The 22,929-nt window shown below is 40.9% G+C and overlaps 1 protein-coding gene, 1 long non-coding RNA gene and 4 other non-coding genes across 7 annotated transcripts; 5 read left to right on the forward strand and 1 right to left on the reverse strand.

The window, feature by feature from the left end:
* The first annotated feature begins 312 nt into the window (after positions 1-312).
* Positions 313-450, forward strand: LOC115368459 (small nucleolar RNA SNORA16B/SNORA16A family). Its single transcript, XR_003929038.1, has one exon. It is a non-coding gene; the product is annotated as a small nucleolar RNA SNORA16B/SNORA16A family (small nucleolar RNA).
* Positions 451-537: 87 nt separating this feature from the next.
* On the forward strand, positions 538-2,296 carry LOC115367507 (uncharacterized). The gene is made up of 4 exons (XR_003928927.1): positions 538-602; positions 790-844; positions 1,401-1,497; positions 1,676-2,296. It is a non-coding gene; the product is annotated as an uncharacterized LOC115367507 (long non-coding RNA).
* Positions 637-721, forward strand: LOC115368458 (small nucleolar RNA SNORD103/SNORD85). The gene has a single exon (XR_003929037.1). It is a non-coding gene; the product is annotated as a small nucleolar RNA SNORD103/SNORD85 (small nucleolar RNA).
* LOC115368451 (small nucleolar RNA SNORA44) lies at positions 921-1,052 on the forward strand. Its single transcript, XR_003929030.1, has one exon. It is a non-coding gene; the product is annotated as a small nucleolar RNA SNORA44 (small nucleolar RNA).
* LOC115368457 (small nucleolar RNA SNORD99) lies at positions 1,541-1,615 on the forward strand. Its single transcript, XR_003929036.1, has one exon. It is a non-coding gene; the product is annotated as a small nucleolar RNA SNORD99 (small nucleolar RNA).
* A 1,316-nt stretch (positions 2,297-3,612) lies between the features above and the next one.
* ctps1a (CTP synthase 1a) lies at positions 3,613-16,778 on the reverse strand. 2 transcript variants are annotated; one of them, XM_030063668.1, is made up of 18 exons: positions 16,645-16,778; positions 15,013-15,194; positions 14,725-14,895; positions 13,749-13,843; positions 13,426-13,542; positions 11,745-11,828; positions 11,155-11,235; positions 10,914-11,065; positions 8,695-8,827; positions 6,294-6,382; positions 6,068-6,162; positions 5,870-5,932; positions 5,373-5,416; positions 5,188-5,284; positions 5,056-5,111; positions 4,855-4,951; positions 3,933-4,077; positions 3,613-3,709 (listed from the first exon to the last, which is right to left on the reverse strand). In XM_030063668.1, the coding sequence occupies exons 2-18, from the start codon at positions 15,176-15,178 to the stop codon at positions 3,625-3,627; spliced, it is 1,770 nt and encodes a 589-aa protein (XP_029919528.1). In that variant the 5' UTR covers positions 15,179-15,194; positions 16,645-16,778; the 3' UTR covers positions 3,613-3,624. The 2 variants fall into 2 exon arrangements, with proteins under 2 accessions (XP_029919528.1, XP_029919529.1); XM_030063669.1 differs by lacking the exon at positions 16,645-16,778 and adding an exon at positions 16,058-16,094.
* Between the last annotated feature and the right edge of the window lie 6,151 nt (positions 16,779-22,929).

The raw sequence follows: 22,929 nt of genomic DNA on the forward strand, positions 1-22,929 counted from the left end.
ACAGTGAACAATGAATTTGTTGTATGTGATACCAAAAGATAGATTGTTATATGCAGCTGTGCCATGGCTCCTGCACCTTTCTCCTACACATTACTTACTGGAGCAATGTGTTTTCCCTTGGTAATCCTGTATTGGCCTCATGCACTGACCAATGAATTTGTCTGAACTTAAGCCAGCAAGAAACTGACTGTACCACCTTTCTCTTCTCAGGCTGAACCAGCAACCTGGACAGGATGTGCGTCTTTGTGCTTCAGAAACTACTGCAGAAAGCAGGCAAGTCACTCGGAGGTTCATGTTGGGTCGCTGCCACTAACAGGCTCCTATCGAAGCCGCTCATGCTCTATTGTAGCAGTGGGCGGTCAAAAGGATGCCAAGATGAACACTTTCACCGACGGTCGCTGTTCAGTTCTAAAATAACTGTTTTCAGCAACATTTAGGGGAAGGACACTTGAATATAAATGTTTCAACATCATGATTAACTAAGCAGGAGTTGTGGTAATAAGCTGAATTTAATTAAAATGTTGCCTCCATCTTTCTTGCAGGTATTGGTTAACACTGAAGATGGAAGGTCAAAACTGGAGAAATTGACACATCAAGCACAGGTGATTACTTCAGCTACAATCTGGATTGAGGAACTCTGGCTGTGATGACACACTTGCCCCTCACTGAGAGATCAGTCTCGATAATGAGAATTTCTTGTACTCATATTTCCTGAGCCACACAAGTTACAAATTAAGCTGTGAGGACAGAATTGCACAGAAATGTAATAAAGTTATTATCCACCTACAGGTGACGTCACACATGACCAAGTACTAGGGCCTAGGACTTCTTCCTGCATGGTGAGGTAAGTGATTTGATTGATGTTGTTAGGCTGAAATCAGCCTTCAGTGAAGCTGTAGATTTTCAATGAGTCCAGATGGCAGCATGCTATCCTAAGGACCTGAGCTCTGTTTGTAGCCCCAGGTTCTCCAAGTGCATGCAAGAAAAGTGGGTAGTCTTTGACTGTTGTGGCCTTCGTTTGCCATGAGCAGCCACTCAACTGTCCTACAATTGCATCACAGGTTCAATGAGCAATGAATAGAGAAGAGATTCAATATTTAAACTAAATGTAGTGTTTAGTAAGGCTGCACTCGTTTATTTATTGCACATAGAATTATTTTTATATTTTTGAGGCTCAGTGAAATTTTACCATGAGATCAGATGTCTTTGCAACCATACTATGAAAGCTTAGCACTGAGCCAAGAAATGCCAAGGTCACTCTTATTGGTTTCATTAACTTGTGTACAAATTTGAGGAAGTGCATTTCATTAAAATGTCAGATATTCAGTGATTAAGGATGAGTAAGTAAATATATTTATCTTTGACACTCTTGGACTTAAGTCTTAACCTTGTCTTGACAGGCACTGAAACCCTGTGGCATATCACCTACTCCATATGCAGTGTACTTGGAGCCAGTGTGCTGGGACATTATGATGGACCCTCTTTTGGTTCTCCAAGGTATTGAACATGCCACTGTCATGGGCTTTGTTGAACCTTGTTTTCTGATCCATGATGACTACTTGATTAAAATGTTGACTGTTGGATGAAGCTTGCGGATATGGGACTGAGATCAGCTCTCTTGTTGCATTTTGAAATAAACTGTTTGAACTACAGTAACAAGTGTTATCCTTTTCAGAAGTGTCACAGAGGAGCCCAGGCAGATGGAGGATGATAACTTCCCAGTGTCAAGTCTCCATGGGCGCAAAACCACAGCATGGTCATGAGTGGAAAGATGCTACATCGGCTTTGTTTTAAATTGACAGATTAGTCACCGGAGTTTGAAGGACTGACATAAACATATGATGGTCTTTGTACCAACTGTTTGAAGTAACTCCCATTAAAGTATTTTGAGCTGAAAATTGTTGTAGTACAATTTTTGTAATGCCATTCATTTGGTCAACATTAAATCCCTGGATGTATTAAGAGATTTGAGTACTAATGTGTCTGTGTCCTATATATTTTGCTAAACCTGCCTCAGTTTTGCCCTCTAGTGGCTAAAATGAGCAGCTAGTGTTCAGTTTGAGGTGGCTTTTTTTTTTTTTTTTTTTTAAAGTCAACTCTCTAAAAGTACACCAACACCCCACCCTTTCATCCAACGGTAACAAAACAAACCACCCACACCAAAGTTGTATGTTTTAAAATTAAATATTTGGAGAAGCTTAGACTGGTAGCAAAATAAACTCGTGAAGGTGCCCAAAGACAAAATGTTTTAAATCCAGTCATCTGACAAATGGACAATAAAGCCTTGCAACAACTTCTCAGTCTTATGAGAGTTCATTGTCCTTATGTGACTGTGGAAAAACCGACTTGATGTAACTTAATGTGCCCAGCTTCAAGACAAGGAAACTTGACTCTCACTGTTGGAGTTTTCTTTTAATTCATGTAATTCCAACATTTGGGTTTACTTTGATAAAGTAAAATGTAAGACACTGCTGCAAAGTAAGATAGCCTTCATAATGCTGCAGTCAGTTAAGGACATAAGGCAAATTCTACACAAATGTAGAGGTGAATATCAAAACTGGCTGCCAGAATGCATAGTTGATCCCATAGACAGATTTCAGAACAAATTAAAAAAGGCAATAAACTTGTCTGCAACTTAGACAAAGTTCTTCCCAGAGTTACCAAAGGACAGTTCATTGGCAGCTGCCGGTTTACTGGAGTGCTGAAGGAACAACTCAGTTCATGGTCCGGCAAAAAGCTTAACACTGATTCCCTGTCAGAGGGAATCATCGTCCACATCCCATCTTGCAAGTTTTCTTCTGCAAGAATGGAGGAAAAATTGGAGTACTTAATAGTGTCTGAGGATGGTAATGACAGTGGAGAATGGCAAATATGGTTTCATTACCAGTATGAAATTAAACTCTTGTATACAGCCTGACATACTGACTACGTTTACATGCACTCCATATTCCGGTTAAGGTAACTACGCTGCGGCAACTGGAATATTCTGTTTACATGTTACTTGGCATGTTCCCATGTTTCGGCGTATTCCACTCTCTTACGTAATGCGACACTCAGCCGTGGGGGACAGCAGTACGCGTATAGGCGTCTGGTCTGCTGGAAATACAGAAGAAGTCTTCTTCTTCTGTCGCTATTTCTGTTTTTTCTCTCATTGATATGCTTTAAGTGTTTGATTAGCTGAAGGCAGACTGCAGTCTCCTCCTCGCTCCAAAAATGCTGGCTCTTGCTGCTTTTCGCCATGCTGTTCGCCATGTCATTCTGCCCGCTTGCAGGTAACCATAGCAACAAAGGCGCCCCAGGATTCATTGTGAATCGAGCATGTGCAGACGCAACTGACTATTCCGGTATGGGGCATTTTCCAATTAAGGTGTTTACACGCCTCCATATTCCGGTTGGAACAGGCATATGCCAGGGGTCTTATTCGGAATTCTCTCCAACCAGAATATGACCTTAATCGGGTTAGGGTTAGGGTTCGGTGCGTGTTTACATGACACGTGCGCAACTGAAATATTGTGGATATTCTGAATAATACAGAAATATGGTGTGCATGTAAACGTGCTCATTGTAACACTCCTGTATTTTCACACTAGAAGACAGAAAGACTTGTCTCACCTTTCACAGACATCACTGCGGTGAAATGGAAGGCATCTTGAGCTCTGATATCTCAGAGTCTGGGGTGCTGCTCCCACTCCGATCACTGTAGTTTTCCCTGTGCATAAACATAATAGGACATCTGTAATTCAGTGATTTGTATGTGTGAAAAAGATCCATGTGCCAGCTCACATTAGGCAACACCAAGAGAGCTCTTCCCACAAATGCATGCTAGTTCTTATCTGTTCTCTATCGATCCACTGCCATTCTTCATTCTTCTTCTTGGGCATATATGAAATCAGTCTGTTGAGGTGGGATGTAATGTGACGCTGACAGCTTACCTTGGAGACAGGCGGCAGCCTTTATGCAAGTAGCCCTGCAGCTTCCCGCTGGCGGCCAGCAGCAGACCCAAGTATGGGGGTGATGGTTTGATGGGACGAGAGGTGAATTCGGGGTGGTACTGTACTCCAACGAAATATGGATGATCTGAAAGGTGAAATAAAAAAAAAAAAAATTGGAGGGTGGAATCTAGACACAAGGAGTAGTATAATATTTATATTTGTTACATATTTTATATATATATTAATAGGGCAGCACTTAAGCTGAACTGATAATATTGCAATATTTTTTCACAACTATGCATCAATGTTATCTAAGGGAGCGACATGTTTTACCTTATTGTACACAGGTGTACACAGGTGCATCTCAAATACTTAGAATATCATGGAAAAGTTCATTTTCTCTGCTGCATCAATACAGCGTGGCATGGAGGCCTTCAGCCTGTGGCTCTGCTGAGGCCAGGCTGCTTTGATAGAGGCCTTCAGCTTGTCTGGACTGTGTATTAAGTTTATTATAACCACCTAAGTATTTCACTTCCTTTTTAACTGGAATCTAATACAAATCTATCTGGGGATGGTCATACATGGCACCTAAAAAGAAATAATAAACCAGAGTAGAAGCAACCATGCTGAATTGCTTGTTTAATCTCAAATCTTTTAGAAGTTCCTTGAGGAAGGGAGACTGAACTGTTCGAGTCCAGACGAGCTGAAGGCCTCTATCAAAGCAGCCTGGGCTTCCATAACACCATGATTTTCATTGATTTTCATGAACTGTAAGCCGTAATCATCAAAATTAAAAACAAACAAACTAAAACAAAAAAGGCTTACTATTGGTATTTCATATACCAGTATCGACCACATCAATAAAACTTTTGCTTTGTGTTGTAAATTTTAGCAAAAACAATTCACTGCTCCTTTTACGTACCATCCAGCTCTATGACCTCCATTCTCTCCCCCTCAACATCTTCACCTACAAAGTGGAAGCCCTTCTCTTCAAAGTGACTCTTGAGCTCAGGGTTGACCTGAGCAACGAGAAAAACTCAATGAACTCAATGAAGAGAAAACACTGTCACTGTCAAGCATGCCTGTTCATGCTAATGATGTAATGATAAATTATCAAACATACCTCAAAGCGATGTCTGTGCCTTTCATCAACATACTCGACATTTCCATAAAGCTGGCCTGGAATGCAGCACATCTATCAGCACAGGGTTTATAACACATGAGCTGACTTAAGTGTGAAATAAATTATTCTTACGCAATACACTGGTGTTGGACTTGAATATGGTCCGTCTCCTTCCCAGCCTCATCGTCCCGCCCATTTGCCCAGGGTTGTGTTCAGGCATATCAATCACCTGCCAAGGCAAAAATGCAACAATTGTGACATTTATAGACCTTATAGCTCGTATCACAGTTGGATTATGTCTGCATTTTAGAGTTTACCACAGGATGCTTTGATTCTGGGTCGAATTCAGTGGAGTTTGCATCTGGAAAAGAGCAAAACAAAGCGAACAGACATGCAGTCAGTTATATTTGGATGCTATTAACAGTCACTCATGGCCATTTTGTGGGAGGCCCAGCTAGTCAGTGTAGACAGATGTTTTTGACATGGAACAATGGCCAAACTTCCAAGATTTTGGCAGTTCTGATCCCTTGGCATAGCTCAGACAACAGATCCTCTGTTCAAGGCACTACCTAACCACAGAGTTGAATAAAAATGGTCTGATTCTACATGCCACTTGAATGTATCCAGAACAAATGAGGAGACTGGCTTTGCAACTTCTAAAGTGAGTCTGAATCCAGAGAACACATCACATGGCACCAACCACAACCGCAATTATCCCTTAAATCACAGACATGCAATTCAAAACAAGCTCTGCAATGCACAAATGCACAGCACAACAGTGTCATTTAGGCCTTTGCCACAGGGAAGACATTACCTTTCCAGCCGAGGACGTTCCTAGCAAATTCACACACAGCCAACTGCATTCCAAGGCACACCCCTACAGAGACATGAATGTACATTGTGTTCCTAAACCATTTCAGCAGCTCTACATTACGGATGCATGAATCTGTACATTTAGTGATATTATGTGTAATATAGTGTGATCATGGCTGACACAACCTCTGTGTTGTACCTAAAAATGGTTTCTTCTGTATCCTCGCCCAGTTGATGGCATGGATCTTCCCTTCAGTTCCTCTAACGCCAAATCCTCCAGGAACCAGGATGCCACTGTGAATACAAGTTAACAGTTGTTTGTTGGTTTTTAATCATACTGTCTGTTTAACACCCAGGCTGTGTTTCTTAAAATATGGTGGCTTTTCAGTGATAAAAACCCTCCCCGTACCCGGAGTAGAACTCACTCAGCGCTACAAAGTTTCTGCCAGGCCTGGTGGTATTTGACTGGTTCCTCTTGCAGAGTGGCTGGCTCCAGGCCAGCACAGTCTATAAACTGAGGAAGAATGAGAGAAAATATTCAGGTAGGAGCCATAAACAAAGAGGTGTGAGAGTTGCCATTTTTTAAGAACTGATAAGAATAGCTATTGAAGCATTACTTGGCTTAGTCACTCACACATAATACTGGCCTACTATAAATCACTGACATAGTTGAGTATAATTGCAGTTAGTCATCAATCAGCTTATTTCAAATAAGTTAACTGCAGGGCTGGATCACAGGACTATGTGGTCCCCTCTCACCATGCTCTCACTGAGTGAAATGATGAATATGTGCACAAACAAAACTTAATAGCCTTGGTACATCTGCCAATAATTCAAAAACAGCAATTAAGGGAAATTTGTAGATTTTGTAGATTTATTTATTTTTTTAAAAAAATGGGACAGTACATGTTAATGCACATGTACATGTAAACGTGAGATTATAGCCGTGTGGCTAATTTCCATCTCTAGTCCCATTGGCAGGTTGGTGTTGTACAGTGTTCACATTATTAATAATACACAATAGAATAATAAAAAAAAACAGAATAAATAAGAATGAGAAGATAATATCTGCCTGGTCCCTCTTCCTATAGTGCATCCAAAAATTGTATATGGAGAATACCTTTTACTTTTATTTTCTATAGACATTCATGCAACTATTCCCACTCCCATTAAAAATGAAATAATGCCCAACGCTTTGGGCTTCGCTTAAAGCAAGGGGTAGAGCAGGTAAACACAGGTCTCACAAAGAACATTAATGAGGGTTCTGTGAGCTCAGTAGAAAAGCTCTGGTACACTTAAACAGAATAGAACAGAACCTTAGGGCCCACTCACATTGGCAAGTTTGAGTCCGTATCGTGCTAAAGCCAAAATCCCCCCCTCCCCAGTCCCCGGCTGGCCTGCACTCACATTACCTTTTTCCCAAACGCGCCCAAGCACGATTGCCCCCGCTGTGCACGTCATCACGTTGAAATACGACAACAGGCATGGCCCGACGTCATTATAAATCAGTATAGTTCAAATACATTCATCATGTCTTCCTTTTAATTAAAAAACGTTTTTGGTCCTTTTAATCAGACATGGGATGTTTATTTACCTTGACAGTTTTGGAGGAAACTTCCTCCTTCAGAAAGCGTCCAACTGACAGCCGGAGCGGCACCTGTCAGATCCGGCAGACCGGGTGACCGGGTGGCCGCACACTGCGCGGTGCCGCGGCCAGTGACGGCCGGCGCCGACCCGGTGCCGGCCAGCACCAGGTCTGCCGGATCTCCGCACACAGACTGCTGTACTTTCATTATAAACCGACTTTTGTTTATACGCGGTTGCAGCAGCACAACGGACAGACACAGACAACATGGTTGATTATTGATTGCGCAACGTGGCCATTCGCCGGTAATCGCGCTGCGCACATTAAACAATTTTGCAGAGGCAGGAGGAAAGTTGCATAATTTACGTCCGCGCACTGCGTGCGTGACCGTGCATGTGCTCGTGTACGCGCCCGTACCGCGCTGAAGCACACCTCCTCCAACCGTGCCAGAGCGGGGGAAGTGTACTGTATTCAAGCACGATACGGAGCGATCACACTGGTCAAAGAATCCGGATTTTAAGGGCAATCGTGCTTGGGCGCGGATCAAACTTGCCAGTGTGAGTGGCCTCTTAATGAATGTCATTTCTAACACCTGTGTTTATCTGCTCGTGAAAAGGGTCTGTTTAGATATCTGTGTCTGTGATGAGCCAGTCCTTTAAAATTTGCCATCTGGTATCTAGCTCCTCAGTATATGGTAATAGTGCTACTAGATGTGGCCCACATATTGACAGAATGCCCCAAATTTTAAAAAGAAAAATCTGGGCCAGTGTATTGTTTAATGAGTTGACTCTGTTTTTAAGACTCCCACACATAGCCACAAAATAATTGAACCACCGGCGCCTCTGGTGACTGGGGCCTCTTGGCCTTTGCCCCATGTGGCTGATCAATAATCCTGCTCAGGCTACCAGATAAAAACACATTTTTTCAGAGTAACTTCATAGTTAAAGTTAGATCAAATAAAACAGTGATATTTAGCCCCTTCAAAGCAATAGCTGCTCAGACTATGAACTTCACAAATAGCAGCATAGCTTTATTTTCACCTGTCAGAAGACATTTCACACAGGAGTGCAGTGTGTCTGCAGTATAGTACTACCAAGATGGTTCATTTGCAAGTCTGAGAATGAGTGATTGGGACTGGATCAACACTAATCCCTATACTGAAGACACTGTAGGTGGACATAAATACAACTGGTGATGACAAGCAGTGTAATGTGTGTGGTTTAACAATATTTTTTGCGTACCTTGACTTCCAACTTATGGCTAATGGCCAGTGCTGAGTGCTCCAGAGCCTTGATAACAGAGGCATAGGAATCGGAGAACTTGGTGTACTTCCCCACCAGCGCTATAGAGCAATGCTCTAAAAGTCTGTCTGACCTGAGAATACACACACACACACACACACACACATGCATTACGTATATTATCTAAAAAGGATGTCCTTGGAATACAGAAGCTTGAAGAGATAGACAGACAATACTCAGCATTACCTCTATAACTGCAACAAGTGAACTGACAGTATTTTAGGTGTAGATCAATGTCACATTGTTTCTCAGTGCTGCACTTGACTATGTAGTCAGACTTGACTTCATAATTGCTAGCTGTAGTTTAGTTTTTCCATGATCATTATCTGCATGGCATGAGGGCACAGTTTTAGTTCACTGAAACTGTTTGAAACTGTGTTATGAATCTGTATGAAGCTGCATGATCTCCATGAAGATGAAGACCTTTTATTTTTGGGTGACCTTTTATTTATATTTATTTCTTATTTTTACAGGTTAACAAAGCCTGTGGCTTTACTGGCAAATGGCTTAGTCGCTCTCCTATTTTCGGTCATTTCAAACCTCTAGTAGACTGAAAGCAAATCAAAAAAGATCTTTTAGCAAAATAAAAGTATTCACCACCTGGGAGATGACACAGGTGACCAAGGGTTGTATTTGTTTGAACACATTAAGCAGTGGTTAGAACTCCCTGATCATAATAATTGTTTTTTCAAATGGCTGGGATTACATGAGAAAATATGGTGTTCTCTGGAATTCGACAATGCTGCATCACCCCCTCTATTTGTTTTTTGAGTTGTTTTGGGGGATTTTGATTCAATGTGCTACTGGCCTCTAGGAATCCTGAGCACGAAAAATCATTACCAGTTTATTCATAGAATTTACACAAACCCTTTTAAGAGTTTCTGGTTGAAAAATCCAACAACCCTAATTGTACCTTCTGCTTCTTATGTAACTTAGGCACTTATTTTGACATGGTATTGGAATGTCAAAAAGTTACTGCATTTCTGGAAATGGAGGCCAATAAATTATCCACCATTTAATCTGTTGACATTCCATCCTCTCCTGTCTTCCTCCTCAATGATCTTGCCAGATTGTCTGTATTATACAAATGTCTACTGACTATTATACAAAGGCAAAATTTTTCTGGCGGGCATGACAGCTTCCAAGAAAATGACTGTGCTAAGATAGCAAAAACAGCCTTTAATTATCCAGTGCTGGGCCTTATCCTTTATGGATGTGGCTTGCATAGGATGTCAGTCGCATGCATTCAAGAAGCCAAAGTGTCCAATATCGTTCTGTAGGAGGCCTTGATTAGAGAGTTGAAGGAAATGCTTTTTAAGGGGTGATGCCACAGATCTCTCTGAGCATACTATTATTGCCTATAATTTTGTATTTTATGACTTCTTGTGTGTTTTTTCCTCCTGTTTGCAATAGGCCACTAGCTTTCTTTTCACTTTTTTGGTGGGGCTTTTTGCTATTTTTTTGTTTTGCATTCTGTGGTCTGTGAACAGTAAACTTAAAGACAAATAAAAAAAAAATGACTTTTTTAGGCGGTTTTTTAGCCATCTTAAGATGTGCATGGTAAGCATCAGTCAATTCATTCCACACTGATAGCTGATCTGAATTCACAATTCTCACCTCCTTCAGAGTAAGGCACCTGGCACAGAAAACTGAAAAGAAATGAGGTAATTTCCATTTCAGTTACTTCTGAAGGCAGACTTCAGTTTCTAATTAGTTTCCGCACTTTCACTTTGTTTAAGAGTTTATTTCAGGTTACTAAGATATTTTGTCATACCCTTAAACATTAGTGTGGTGTAGGGATATATCAATGTGTCAGTTTACTGATTTGTTAGGCTGATACCTGATGATAGTTGTGGTAGTGTCTCATCTTTACTTGCATTTGCAATATTATTCTTTTTGTCTCTTCAAACACATAATTTAAAAGAGGCTTTTTCTACTAATAGTTTTCTTGTTTCTTTTTTGTATAGAGATTTTCAAATGTAAAGATACCGAATATCAGCATAAAATACTGCCTATGGGAAGCTTCAGTTACAAAAACAAACAAACAAACAAACAAAAAAACAGTATTGGTTATCTAAAGAAAACATATCAGTTGAACCCTAGTTTGGTGAATTAAAATAATTTTTTAAGCATCATTAGGCACCGAGAGGCTGGCCCACCTGTCAGACATCTCCTTCCATTTGGTCAGCAGCTTCCTGGGTTGGGCCTCTATGGGCATTTTGAGCCGCCGGCTGAGGTAGCCCACCACGCCCTGGTCCTCCAGCAGTAACGGAACTCTGTAGATGCATGCGACATCGTGCACACAGATGACCTGCAACAACACAGTGTGTTTTCAAATGGCAGAGGGGCTCAGCTTTCTTCAAAACGACGGCTTGTGTGGTTCAGTGTCACTGGCTGTACCTGTTCAGGTTCTACATGGCAGAACATTGATATCTTTTCTTTGACTGAGTTCTCCAGAGGAGCAGAACAGCGACACATGATCTGCCAGCAAAGAAGAGATGAAAGTTTAATAACCCCACCAGGAAACTGGGTCATTGCAGCAGCAAAATAGTAATATCAAAGATCAAAGAAGAAACAGAAGTGAAGTCAGAGTTCATTCATTGTAAGAGTTAAGCAAATGTTGGATATTAAGGAGAAATAAGTAATAATCCTTAACAAATAAAAAAAGAAACACAAGTTGATGCAATGCTAATAAATGTGAAACACGTTTGCAAAAAAAACCCTTCTATATTCCTGTGAGGTGATCCATTCCTAAAATCCCTACAAAACGTACCAGACTCCCCGACATATTCCATGTTTTGAGTACACCTCTTTAAAGACTAAGTTGTTCAGATGATATGCAGAATATGTCAAAAGGTCACTGACGTGTACAGCACTGAGGTGTGTGCGCTCTAAAACCATTCACCTTGACAAACAGATTGTGTAAATAATGCATAGACATAGACATAGGCAGTACAATGTCATGTACAGAGCGAGAAGCTCCAACTCACCAGATCAGGAGACAAACCCAGGCCTCTGAGCTCTCTGACACTGTTCTGCGTTGGTTTAGTCTTCTGCTCTCCTGTTGCACTGGGCTGGATGTGAACATTAGGGGAAGAACAATAAATCAAGAAAATGTAATGTATCATACTAACTTTTGTGAGACTTTATCAGTACACTTGTGCTATCGACATTTGAGTTTTCAACGTAGTTGGCACAGATCGCATCTGAGTTCCTATGAGATGTGTTTGTTCCCTGCCTTTAGTTATTTAAACTGAAATTGTTCTGTCATGTTCATGTTGCAGTCACTGTGTAGATAAAAATGCTAAAAAACATGACTCATTTCTGCTTAATGAAAAATTAATTAACCATTTCCAGGGTGTTCTTCCTCAGTTAGAGAAACTGTAATGTTTCTTAGCTGATAATCTTACAAAACATCACAGAATCGCCTCCATCATGATATTACTGTTATTTTAAGTAAAATATCATGATAGTATCGTATCACCAGTTATCCAGTGACTCACACCCATAGTGGATATGGAGCAATCGAGCACATATAAGACACTGTACTCAGCCACTTAATACTAACCTACTGTCCATCCAAAAGCAGGATCTAATAGCCTTTACCTTTCAGCCAAATGGATAATGGTACTGAATGGGGGTTCCAGTGCTAACCAATCACACTAAAGCTGATAAGGATGCAAATGACTATTTTACCCTACTGGAATCCAGCGTAACCATGCTGACTGGATGCATGCATGAAAAGGGCTTGATAGGGGCTTCACTTGGGGTAGAAAAGGCAATAATATGTGCCAAGTAGTGCCCCAGAAAGTGATTTTGACATCACCATTTTCGAAGCAGTCAGGCCTGATCATACGGATGACATGCAGATTAAGAACACATTTAGGGCCATAAAATTGTGAAACATATCAATTGTGCTCAACACCGGAGCCCCCCAGGGCTGTGTGCTCAGTCCCCTCCGGCACCCACGACTGCAACCCCCGACATGGAGAGACGTCTATTGTGAAGTTTGCGGATGACGCCACCATCATCGGCCGGATTTCCAACAATGATGAGTTTTCATATCAGGAGGAAGTCAACCATCTTGCAGAATGGTACACAGAAGATAACTTACTGCTCAACATCAGCAAAACCAAAGAGCTGATAGTTGATTTTAGAAAAAAGGAGGCAATCAATTAATCAATCAAGAGGGAACCACATTTTAATTTCATTATACAACCTGTTGTATAATGACCAATAAACTTCTTTGTATCCTTGTAATTGTAATAGTGCAATTATTAGACTCATTAATGCTACTTAATACATCATAAATTGTCAAGCTCTGTGACTGACTATTGCATTTTAAGTGGTGATAGGTCATAGAGCAATCATAATGCAATTAATTTGGCAGATATTGATATGATACACAATTGTAGGAATGATAATCGTGCATTATAATTTTCATTTTCACTGAAAAAGATTTTAAATGACAGTAGCAATTTTTGCTGACTTCTGTACCAAACATACATGTTTTCTTACATCTGGATAATGTAATTTGTAGGCCTGGGCATCTCCATGGCACCACAATACTTTATTTACAACAATATTTTTTCCACATATTTTACTTTTAGCTTTTTCTTTCTTTTTGCCTTGAGATGAAAATCAAGAGGCATGAAGCCCCCAGTCTCTTACCTGTGGTATCAGGCTGACATGAATGTTACAGAAGTTCTCTCTCTTCACCTTAAACTGGAACTGCCTGAAGGCCTCAATGAAAGGCATACTCTCAATGTCTCCAACAGTGCCTCCCAACTGCAACCAAACAGAGTTATAAATATTAACAGAGTAGTAATGATGACATCTTTTACCATTAGTAGAACCTTGACACAGCAGATAACCCTGCAGGATATTGCCTGAGTTCTGTAGCATATAGGTCAGATTTTTCATCAAAAACAGCATGTGATGAAGACCCCAAGAATTGTACATCAAGTTATACAGGACTGCCACCGTAGCCTCACCTCTATTACACAAATTTGAGGTTCTACATCATCAACAGGTACTCTGGCTTGGTTCACCACCCACTCCTGGATGGCATCTGTAATGTGTGGCACCACTGGAATGATAAAGGAGAGATCAAACACATATATAAATAAAATATAGGCCTTCAAATGGCAAATTCGGGGTTCAGGCCAACAGAAGCCCTTAGGAATTGAAAGCTTCAACAGCTTAATTAAAAAATACCCACCAAATTACCCACCACCAGTTTGGTGACAAACTGCCATTGGTTTATGCTTAACATATCCTGTGCATTTTGTAGTGAATGGAGAACAATTTGTGATTTACAGTATGATTTGTGTTAGGCCACAGCCATTTTTTGCATTTGTAGCGCACCCTAGTGGTGGATTGGAATGAAACTTTTCAGGTACATTTCAGGTATTTATGTAGACATATCCTGCAAGTTTCATGATGACAGGCCCAATGATTGTTGACTTTGGTCTGTTTATGTGCTGAGCCATGCCCTGAGCTTCATCCAACTTTATATAAGCATGGTCCAATAATGATCCATAGTAAATTTGGTAGCAGTTGGATGTACGGTCTAGGAGGACATGCCAAAACTATGTTTTTCAAAAAATCCAAAATGGCAGAAAATACAGTATGGTGAACTTCATGGATTCTTCGGGCAAATTTGAAGACTGAGGATAGATGGGTGGTGTAGGAGTTATGATTTTTCAAAGTTTCAGATTAAGCCAACTGGGGTCAACTGGTTTTTCTTGGGCAGCACTTACACACAGCTTCCAATCAATGTGCAAAATATTGTGTTTCTAATATTTACGAAAAACATTTCTGAAGAAGAGGAAGAAAAATCATAACAAACTAGAACAAGAACAATAGGGATTCACACTCCAAAGGCTTGAATAACTTATAAAAGACATTCAATTATCTTCAGACAGCAACACCACACCCTGTTCAAAACCGATAACCTCAGTAGTTTACCCTGCACAGTCTTGCCCAGGTAATCTCCCCTCCTCTCCTTGTTGATGACTGACTGATAGATCTTGCCGGTGGTTAGGTTGTTGTCTCTGGTTAGCCGGATGTCCAGGAAGCGCTCATAATTTCCCAGATCTAGGTCCACCTCGCCCCCGTCGTCCAGCACAAACACCTCACCTGAACAGGTGAACACGACACTTTCATAACACATACAGGACCTGCAACTGTTCAGTTAGGAATATGGCCAATGCTGAATATTATTCAGAGGTATAAAGACACAATTCCTCAGCATACCGTGCTCATAGGGTGAAAATGTGCCAGCATCTATATTGATATAGGGGTCAATCTTGATGGCCGTCACATGCAAACCGCATGACTTGAGGATTGTGCCCACGCTGCTTGCAATGATGCCTTTGCCAATGCCTGAGATGACTCCTCCAGTAACTAGGATGTACTTCATTGTAGTGGTCTGGAATCTGGAGACACAAGACTGGATTAATAACACAAGAAACTTTTTGTAAGGTATTCTAATGTTTCAGAGGCCACGACCAATCTGGAGCAATTGCAGAGAAAAATACTGATAGACTAGTCATTTCAAAAACTTACTCCACTCCTATTTAATAGTAAATTAGACATAACTAATTCAGATTGGGCTACAGTTTAAAATAAAGGCAGAAAACTCAGCTTTTTTTTAATTCAGCAAAAAGCCTGCTGAACTTTAAAACCATGCAAGTTCCACTCTTTTACAAACCAAACGCAAAAATTTAATAGGACAAGACCTCTGAACGTCAGCTGGTCCTAACCCTGTTTGTAAAACTCTTTTTAACAATCAGACGATTTAATGTTACATCGATAATTGGAAAATTGGTAAAGCTGGTAGAACATGTGGACACACTTCAAATAGTCGGTTTCTGACAAATTCAACAGGCAGCACAATTGTCTTCCCCAAATTTCCAGCTTTTAGAAATGCAGCACGCCGCTGGTTATCTATCTATAGCTATCCGCGGGGAGTTTCGTGTAATAACACAGTGGGGCTTAACAAGACAAAGGAGTTAAGGTTTTGATGACAACAGTACAGGTTGAAGTAATGGCGTGCGCCGAAGACTCCCAAAGATTTGACCACAGATTTAAAATATGCTAAACACACGCACTGTTTGTCGATACGAAAGATAAGCTTACAGTACCATATTTTGTTGTATTCAGTTCCGCTATGCATCCATGCTAATTCTGCCAAACCATGCGGGGCATTAAGACAAACTTGGCAGACAGAGTGAAAGTCAAATACACCAACACCTGTCCTGCGGATAATGTTAAGATTTCCAGCGTTTCCGAAACCCACCGGTTTCACGTGGAAGCATGGCACATTTGGAGCCCTCGTTTGGCTACACACCACCGGCGGACAGAGGAGCCCCACACGGCTCATGGGAGACCCCACGCTGGCACATCGCCAGTCCAGGTGGCCACAGTTTACGAGGCGACACCTAAGTAAAGTAATGCCGCCAGTGCTGTTAACACGCCCAGCTAGCCGTTTGTGACATCGTATTTCTGTGAGAATAAATATGTATCACAAAGCAGAGAGAAAAAAAAAAACATTGCTGTAAGTTGTAAAAGCCATCTTCTGTGACTGCCTGCTGCCAGGCTGCCGTGTTCCCCGCAGCTCCATCAAGTTAGCTGCAGATGCCCATGGTAATAACGCACGTTTGGCCAAATGGCATTCAAAATAATGAGAAGGTGCACGTGCATAGCAGCAAGCACTGTACTGAAATGGTCACTTGGCTTTTTTGACTATTTCAAACGGAATTATTTTTAGGCAGGCTTAGTACTAGTATTCCCGACATTACGCTATGCACCATTAGGCTTGGTAACCTTACGCTCGCTAGCAAACTGGCGGCTTCTCAATGTGCCCGGCATCAAATTTCAGCTCACCAAAATATCCCTTGGCAAAGCTGCTCCTCACATGAACTCGTCAGCGACGAAAACGGTCCACAAGACCTTTCCCGGACGATTCAAATTCGGCTTAAATACTCTTTTGCTACAATGCAATTAGCTATAGGATCCATCCATCAACAGATTCACACTACACGTGTATGGAGCACGACTGGCTCCTCCTGGCTGCGCTAGCGTTACATCATTTATTCACATGCAAAACATGCTGCCTTCACGTACTCGGCGTAAACTACTTCCTCCAGCTTTGAGGATACACAAAATATGACGCCTTCAAGTGCTGCTGGTAAATTTGGGGGAGTGCTGCATTCATATTATTTGGTAACAACCACTTACTTCAGTGTTCAAAGCAATGAATTACTGAAAGTGCAAACGTTTTCATAATTGTATTAAAAGTTGTAATATAAGCTCTAAAGAAGCAAAGATTTAAGTTTAATGCAGACTATGGGTGTGCCTGATTAGTGAACACTTATAAGTACAATGATAATGTCTACGTAATGTCTTACATGTCTTGGGATTGTTCCCAGTCCCCCTCCCCGCCTGTCAGAGATATCTCACACAAGCTCACACAAGCCGTATGCAGATAAAAGGGATTGACGAGATGTTAGTATTGTATGTGGCACCAAAAGTTCCCGCTTATCCAGACAGACGAGGGGCAATCTCCCTGCAGTCAGCATTACAGGGCATGCTGACATCTAGGACCAACTGGGTCCTTACCCCACCCTCCCGTCCAGCTCATGTCTCCGTCTGCATAGTGGGTATGGACCCGCTGCTGTTGATACAGGCCACCCCAGACAGCAAGGAGCAGCTCCAATAGCTGCTGTTCCTGTTTTCACCAGCATCAGAAGGAACAAAGTGTACTCAACGCACACAGCTATCTAATCTGACTCCAGTTGTGTGCTATAGCCACAGACCGCGTCAGACAATGCCTTTAGTACACTAAACCTAGCTTTATTAAATATCAGGTCTCTGGCAAGTCAGTAATATGATTGTATTATCAAGAATAACCTTGATTTTATGTTCTTAACTAAAAATTGGTCACATGAAAACAATAGTATAGGAGCTGCTATCGAATCAGCTCCCTCACAAATCCATTTTATCAATGAGGCTAGAGTACTTAGGAAAGAGCAGTATCTCTTAAAAATTACATTCTCATACAGCTAAACTGCATTCTCAGTTGTGTTTCAATAGGAACTTGGAGGATAATGTTTGTAACATATCACAGAACATTTTTAACCCCTTAATTTTAAGGCTAGGAGGCAGGTGGGGTTGTGGATGGTCAAACAATCGCCCAAGCAACCCGAGTTCAAGTGTAACACAAAGTGACAGTGGTGTTTGTTTTTTGCAAATGTTACATTACTGTAACCTAGTGGTTTTTATGCCTAAACCTAACCTTAACCAAGTTGTTTTTTTAATTTCTAAACCTAACTTTTCTCTAGCCATAACCAAGTGCTTTTAGTGGCTAAATTTAGGAATGCCGCCTGGCATGATACACAAGTATGTTGACATTCAGAAACATATTTGTGATATACCAGAAAGAAACGTAATTTGCAACAAAATATATTGTCCCCTAAACGTAATTAAGAATGCAAGTAAGTTGTATGGGAACATGCTATTTATTTAATAATATCTACCAGTGCAAAAAGTTTTCATAAGGGAAAATTGAATATATTGCACTTCAGTTGAGATCCTCCTGTGGAGCAAAATTAGTAACCATCTACAGGCCATCAAAATATAATGCACACTTTTTGGATGACTTTTCTAAAGTACTGTCTGCCGTATGTATTGATTTTAACCGTGTTGTCATAGTGATTTTAATAGTCATATTGCAAATTCAAAAGATTGCTGAGCAAAAGACTCTTGAACAGCTGCATAACTTCAGACTTTCCCAGCATGTAACAGATTCCACACATAATAAATGACACTTTATAAGGTTGTGGTCCCTTATACTGCCCTTTCTGATCATTACTGTGTTTTCTTTAAAATAACCATCTCTGCTGACACCAACAGAACTAACAGAGGTAATCAGAAAGTGTTATATCAATGAAAACACTGGCATATTATTCACCCAGGCTTTTATACCCACTCCAGCTCTGCCTTCAATTCCTGTCAATGATTTTGATTTAAATGATTTAAAGACTTTCATTTCTAAAGTTATGATTGTTATTGATATCATTGCCCCCATGAAGATCAAAGTTGTCTCCATGAAGGAATGCTACACGGGTAAAAGTTCAAAAAAAGAGAGTGTACAAAGTCAAAATGCAAGGCCTTGCTGTCTTGACACTTTAAAGTCTTTAAAGATGTTTTTAACTGTATAGCATCAGATGTAGTACAGAGAGTTAATAATTCTCTTTAGTCAGGCCCTGAGGGCTGCAGTTATTAAACCTATTTTTAAAAAGTCTAATCTGGATGCCTCTGTAACAAGTATCTACAGGCCCATATCAAAGCTACCATTTTAGCAACGATCATTGAAAAGGTTGTTTTCAACAACTTAATGCTTTCTTGCTGCACAACAATTGTTTTCAAAACTTTTGATTTTGGCATTACTGGAATTTCAGTGCTGTATTTGACATGATTGACCATAAGATACTGCTTGACAGGCTGGAAAAGTGGGTGGGGGTTTCTGGCACTGTGCACTGAGGTTCAAATCATATTTACAAGGTAAGGAGTACTTTGTGTAATTTGGTAATTATGAATCTGAGCAAACCAAAATCACACATGGAGTTCCTCAAGGGTCTATTCTCAAACCTCTTATGCTAATGACACAGCACTCACCACAGTGTCACCACATGACTTCAGTCCTTTACATTTGCTGATGAAATGCATTGAACAAATCAGTGAGTGGGTAGGCAAGAATTTTCTACAACATAGAAACTTGAAACTTGTTCATTTGTTTATTTTCAGCAGGCTAGACTATTTTTCCAAATCTAATTTATTTCATGCTTTTATTTTTTACTTTTATATAGAATGCTGCTGCTAGAGTCCTCACTAGCACAAAGAAAGTGGAGCACATTACACCGGTCCTTAAATCACAGCACTGGCTTTATGTGTGTCAAAGAAGGATAGATTTTAAAATCCTATTACTGATCTATTAAGCACTAAATGGTCTTGGCCCTGAATACATCTCTGATTTATTTGTAAGCTACAAAGCATCCAGACCCCTCAGGTCATCTGGAACCGGTTTACTCAGTATTTCCATGATCGAAACTAAGCAAGGTGAAGCAGCACTCCGTTTCTACGCTCAACACCTGTGGAGCAAGCCTCCTGAATACATGAGGCCTGTTAAATCTGCCGGCTCCTTTAAATCGTTTAAATCTAGTCTATCACTTTCCCTCCCACTTACCCACCAACAGAAATATGTACTGCAGCGTGAGTACATTGCTCACAGGAACTCAGTTTAATTTGTTCCATGTGGGCAATGTGGTTGACGCCCTTTATTTATGTTTCTGCTAAGCAGCACTGACATCATCAAGGCATTTCGAGGCAAAAATAAAGTCAGACTAGGGAACAACATCTGCCTGGCACGACATCACGGGTTTACCAGCATCCCAACCATTTGTGTGTGTGCATGTGTGTGCGTGTGTGCTTGTGTGAGGATCCCACTGTGACCTCTTTCTAGTGATGTCCTCACGCTCAATTCAACAGCCTCTGGCACTGCAGGCCCCATCCATCCACATGTTTGAAATCAGTCATTCTTCAGTCTACCTCACACAAAAGCTCTGTGTGACCTTGTGTTGAGTGTTCCTGGATCCTTCTCCCTTCACATGATTTGACTTTCATTGCTCTGGATTGTCCTTTGCTCACCAAAGCCGTTGCTGGCTTTGAGATTTTAGCAGGTTAGCTGTCTCCAGTGTAAAAACATCCAAGGTAAGTGCTTAAGGTTCCCACCTGGTCTTACCTGGTATGACTGCTTGAGTCACCAGGTGGACAACAATGCAGTCTGCTGCAGAGATCTCCAGCATTAGCTCTGAACTTTTTCAAGTTTCATCAATTGCTTTCTCCAACAACAGACTAAACTTCAAGTGTGGTTAGCTGCTTTGGACCCACCCAGCCCTGGCTTGGTTCATGGGGATGCCTTCTCTTGGGCTGTCTTTGTCTCTTTGACCAAAACATGGATGAGGATGCATTACCACTCTCAAAAGTTTTTGAACCATCAGACAAGTTAACTGACAATGTGCCCCCCTCCACACAGTGGCCTGCACATAGAGCTGGAGCCATGCCTCGGGTCAAGAAATGTTCTCAAAAAAGTCCTAACTCTCTGACTCACTTCCCTATATCTCAAGCCTCTATCTATATACTATCCACCCATGACTATGCAGACTATGTTCTTGCTGTTGCTGCTGCTACCTCTGCTCAGTCTGCTCCTCTGCACATGAAACCTATGAAACATGAAACATACTGCCCCCCACTTTGGCCTGGCCAATCTCTCCATTTACAGTGGTGGCTCTGTAGATGGAGAGCCGGAGGTTGTCCTAACTGGTGATTCTGTAATTACGTTTGTTGAAACTCCAAATGGAATCACCCAATGTCTTGATGGGGTGAAAATCCTGGATTGTTGAACTTGCACCTGTTATTATTAACCACCATCAAACTGCCCTTCCTGTTATGACACAAGGCATGGTCCCATCCTTACACTGAGGAACTCCTGTGAGAATTTTTGCTGTATTTTTTTTTAGCATGCATCACTGGCTTCTCAATTACTGTGTTGCTATTTAAATATACTTTAACTATTTCTGGAAGGATCTGCACAAATAGGATATTTTCCATCAAACCGCAAGGGAATAAGAGTGTTAACGCAAACATCATGTACAGTTTGCAGTCTCTCTGACAAGAAGGAAGGATAGGACAAATTTGTTACAAACACCCTCTTGCAGACACATGTACCAATCCCCTATCCCACCCTTCTCGTTGGCATGGATCCAAGTCCATGTGCACGTGTGTCATCAGTTGATGTTAACTTGCTCCTCAACCTATGAGTCTCACTATGTCTGTTAATTTAGCCCTCATAAATACAAGCAAATGAGATCATTGTTTTAAATTCTATTACAACTTGCAATTTGGATTTTCTATTTTTAAGATTTAGTGTAGCTCTTTTGGTCTTAGCTCTTTTACTGAGCTTTGTCCTGCCTTTTATGTTCTTAAATTCCCCTAGACTACCCTAGACCTAGGCCATGGAGGTGGCCTTGCTGTGGCTATTAAAAAATTAAAAGCATGGGAGCTGTAACCTCATCTCAGTAAAGAAACCTCCTAGTTAATGTTCAGATTCCATTGTGATACCCCTGTCTGCTGTATTGTTATTTAGCTATGACAAACTCTTATTGTTTGGAGATTTTAATATTAATGTGGACAGTCCCAAAAATAGCATTGCCTCTGAATTCTTAAGTATTTGTGAATCTTTTAACCTGAAACAACATGTACCACATTCCACACATGAATGAGGCCACGCTTTGGACTCAGCCCAGGACTTTTTACTGTGGGTTTCTCTGTTAACTCCCTCACCTTGAAAGATTTTGTCTCCGATCACAAATCTGCCATCTTTAATATTGCCCTTGAAGTAGCTGCTCGCCTCCCAAAATGTACAGTTCACTCTCGAATCTTTAATGAGAGATCTGCTGATAATTATTCCTCTTTCTTATCTGCTCATTGTAGCAGCTTAATTCAGTTTCATGATGTAAATGGCTTGGTTGATCAGTTTAATATCTTATGTTCATCAGTTTTAGATCAAATTGCTCCCATTAGGGCAAGGACAAAGTGACAGTTAAATCCGTCACCTTTGGTGAGTGATGCTACTCGCCATCTAAAAAGAGAATGTAGAACAGCAGAACAAAGGTGGAAGAAAACAACAGCTTTTGTCTGCTTATAATTCCCTACTTAAAAAAGAGGGACTTTCATACTTTCTAAACCTCATAGCTGCAAGAAAGTATAATTCTGGAGTTCTGTTTATTGAATTTACCCCAATTTCCAGGAATTGTCTGCTTGATATAAAGTCACGCATACAGTGTCTTTTAGTCTCTGTTAGGTTACTTCAAACAAGCCCATTTTCAGCCCCTTTTAGAAACCTGGCCTTGATCCAACAGCCCCCCAGAATTACAGACCAATCTCTGAATTACCCTTTATCTCAAAAATAATGGAAAAGGCTGTTGCTAAACAATTGCTGGACATAGTGGCAGCCAATGACATTCTCGACCCATTTCAGTCTGATTTTTGCCAGCTGCATAGCCCTGACATTGCTCTGTTGAAAGTCACAAATGATATGCTGATGACTGC

This window comes from Myripristis murdjan, chromosome 11 (genome assembly GCF_902150065.1).
Source record: "Myripristis murdjan chromosome 11, fMyrMur1.1, whole genome shotgun sequence".
Lineage (NCBI taxonomy): Eukaryota > Metazoa > Chordata > Actinopteri > Holocentriformes > Holocentridae > Myripristis > Myripristis murdjan.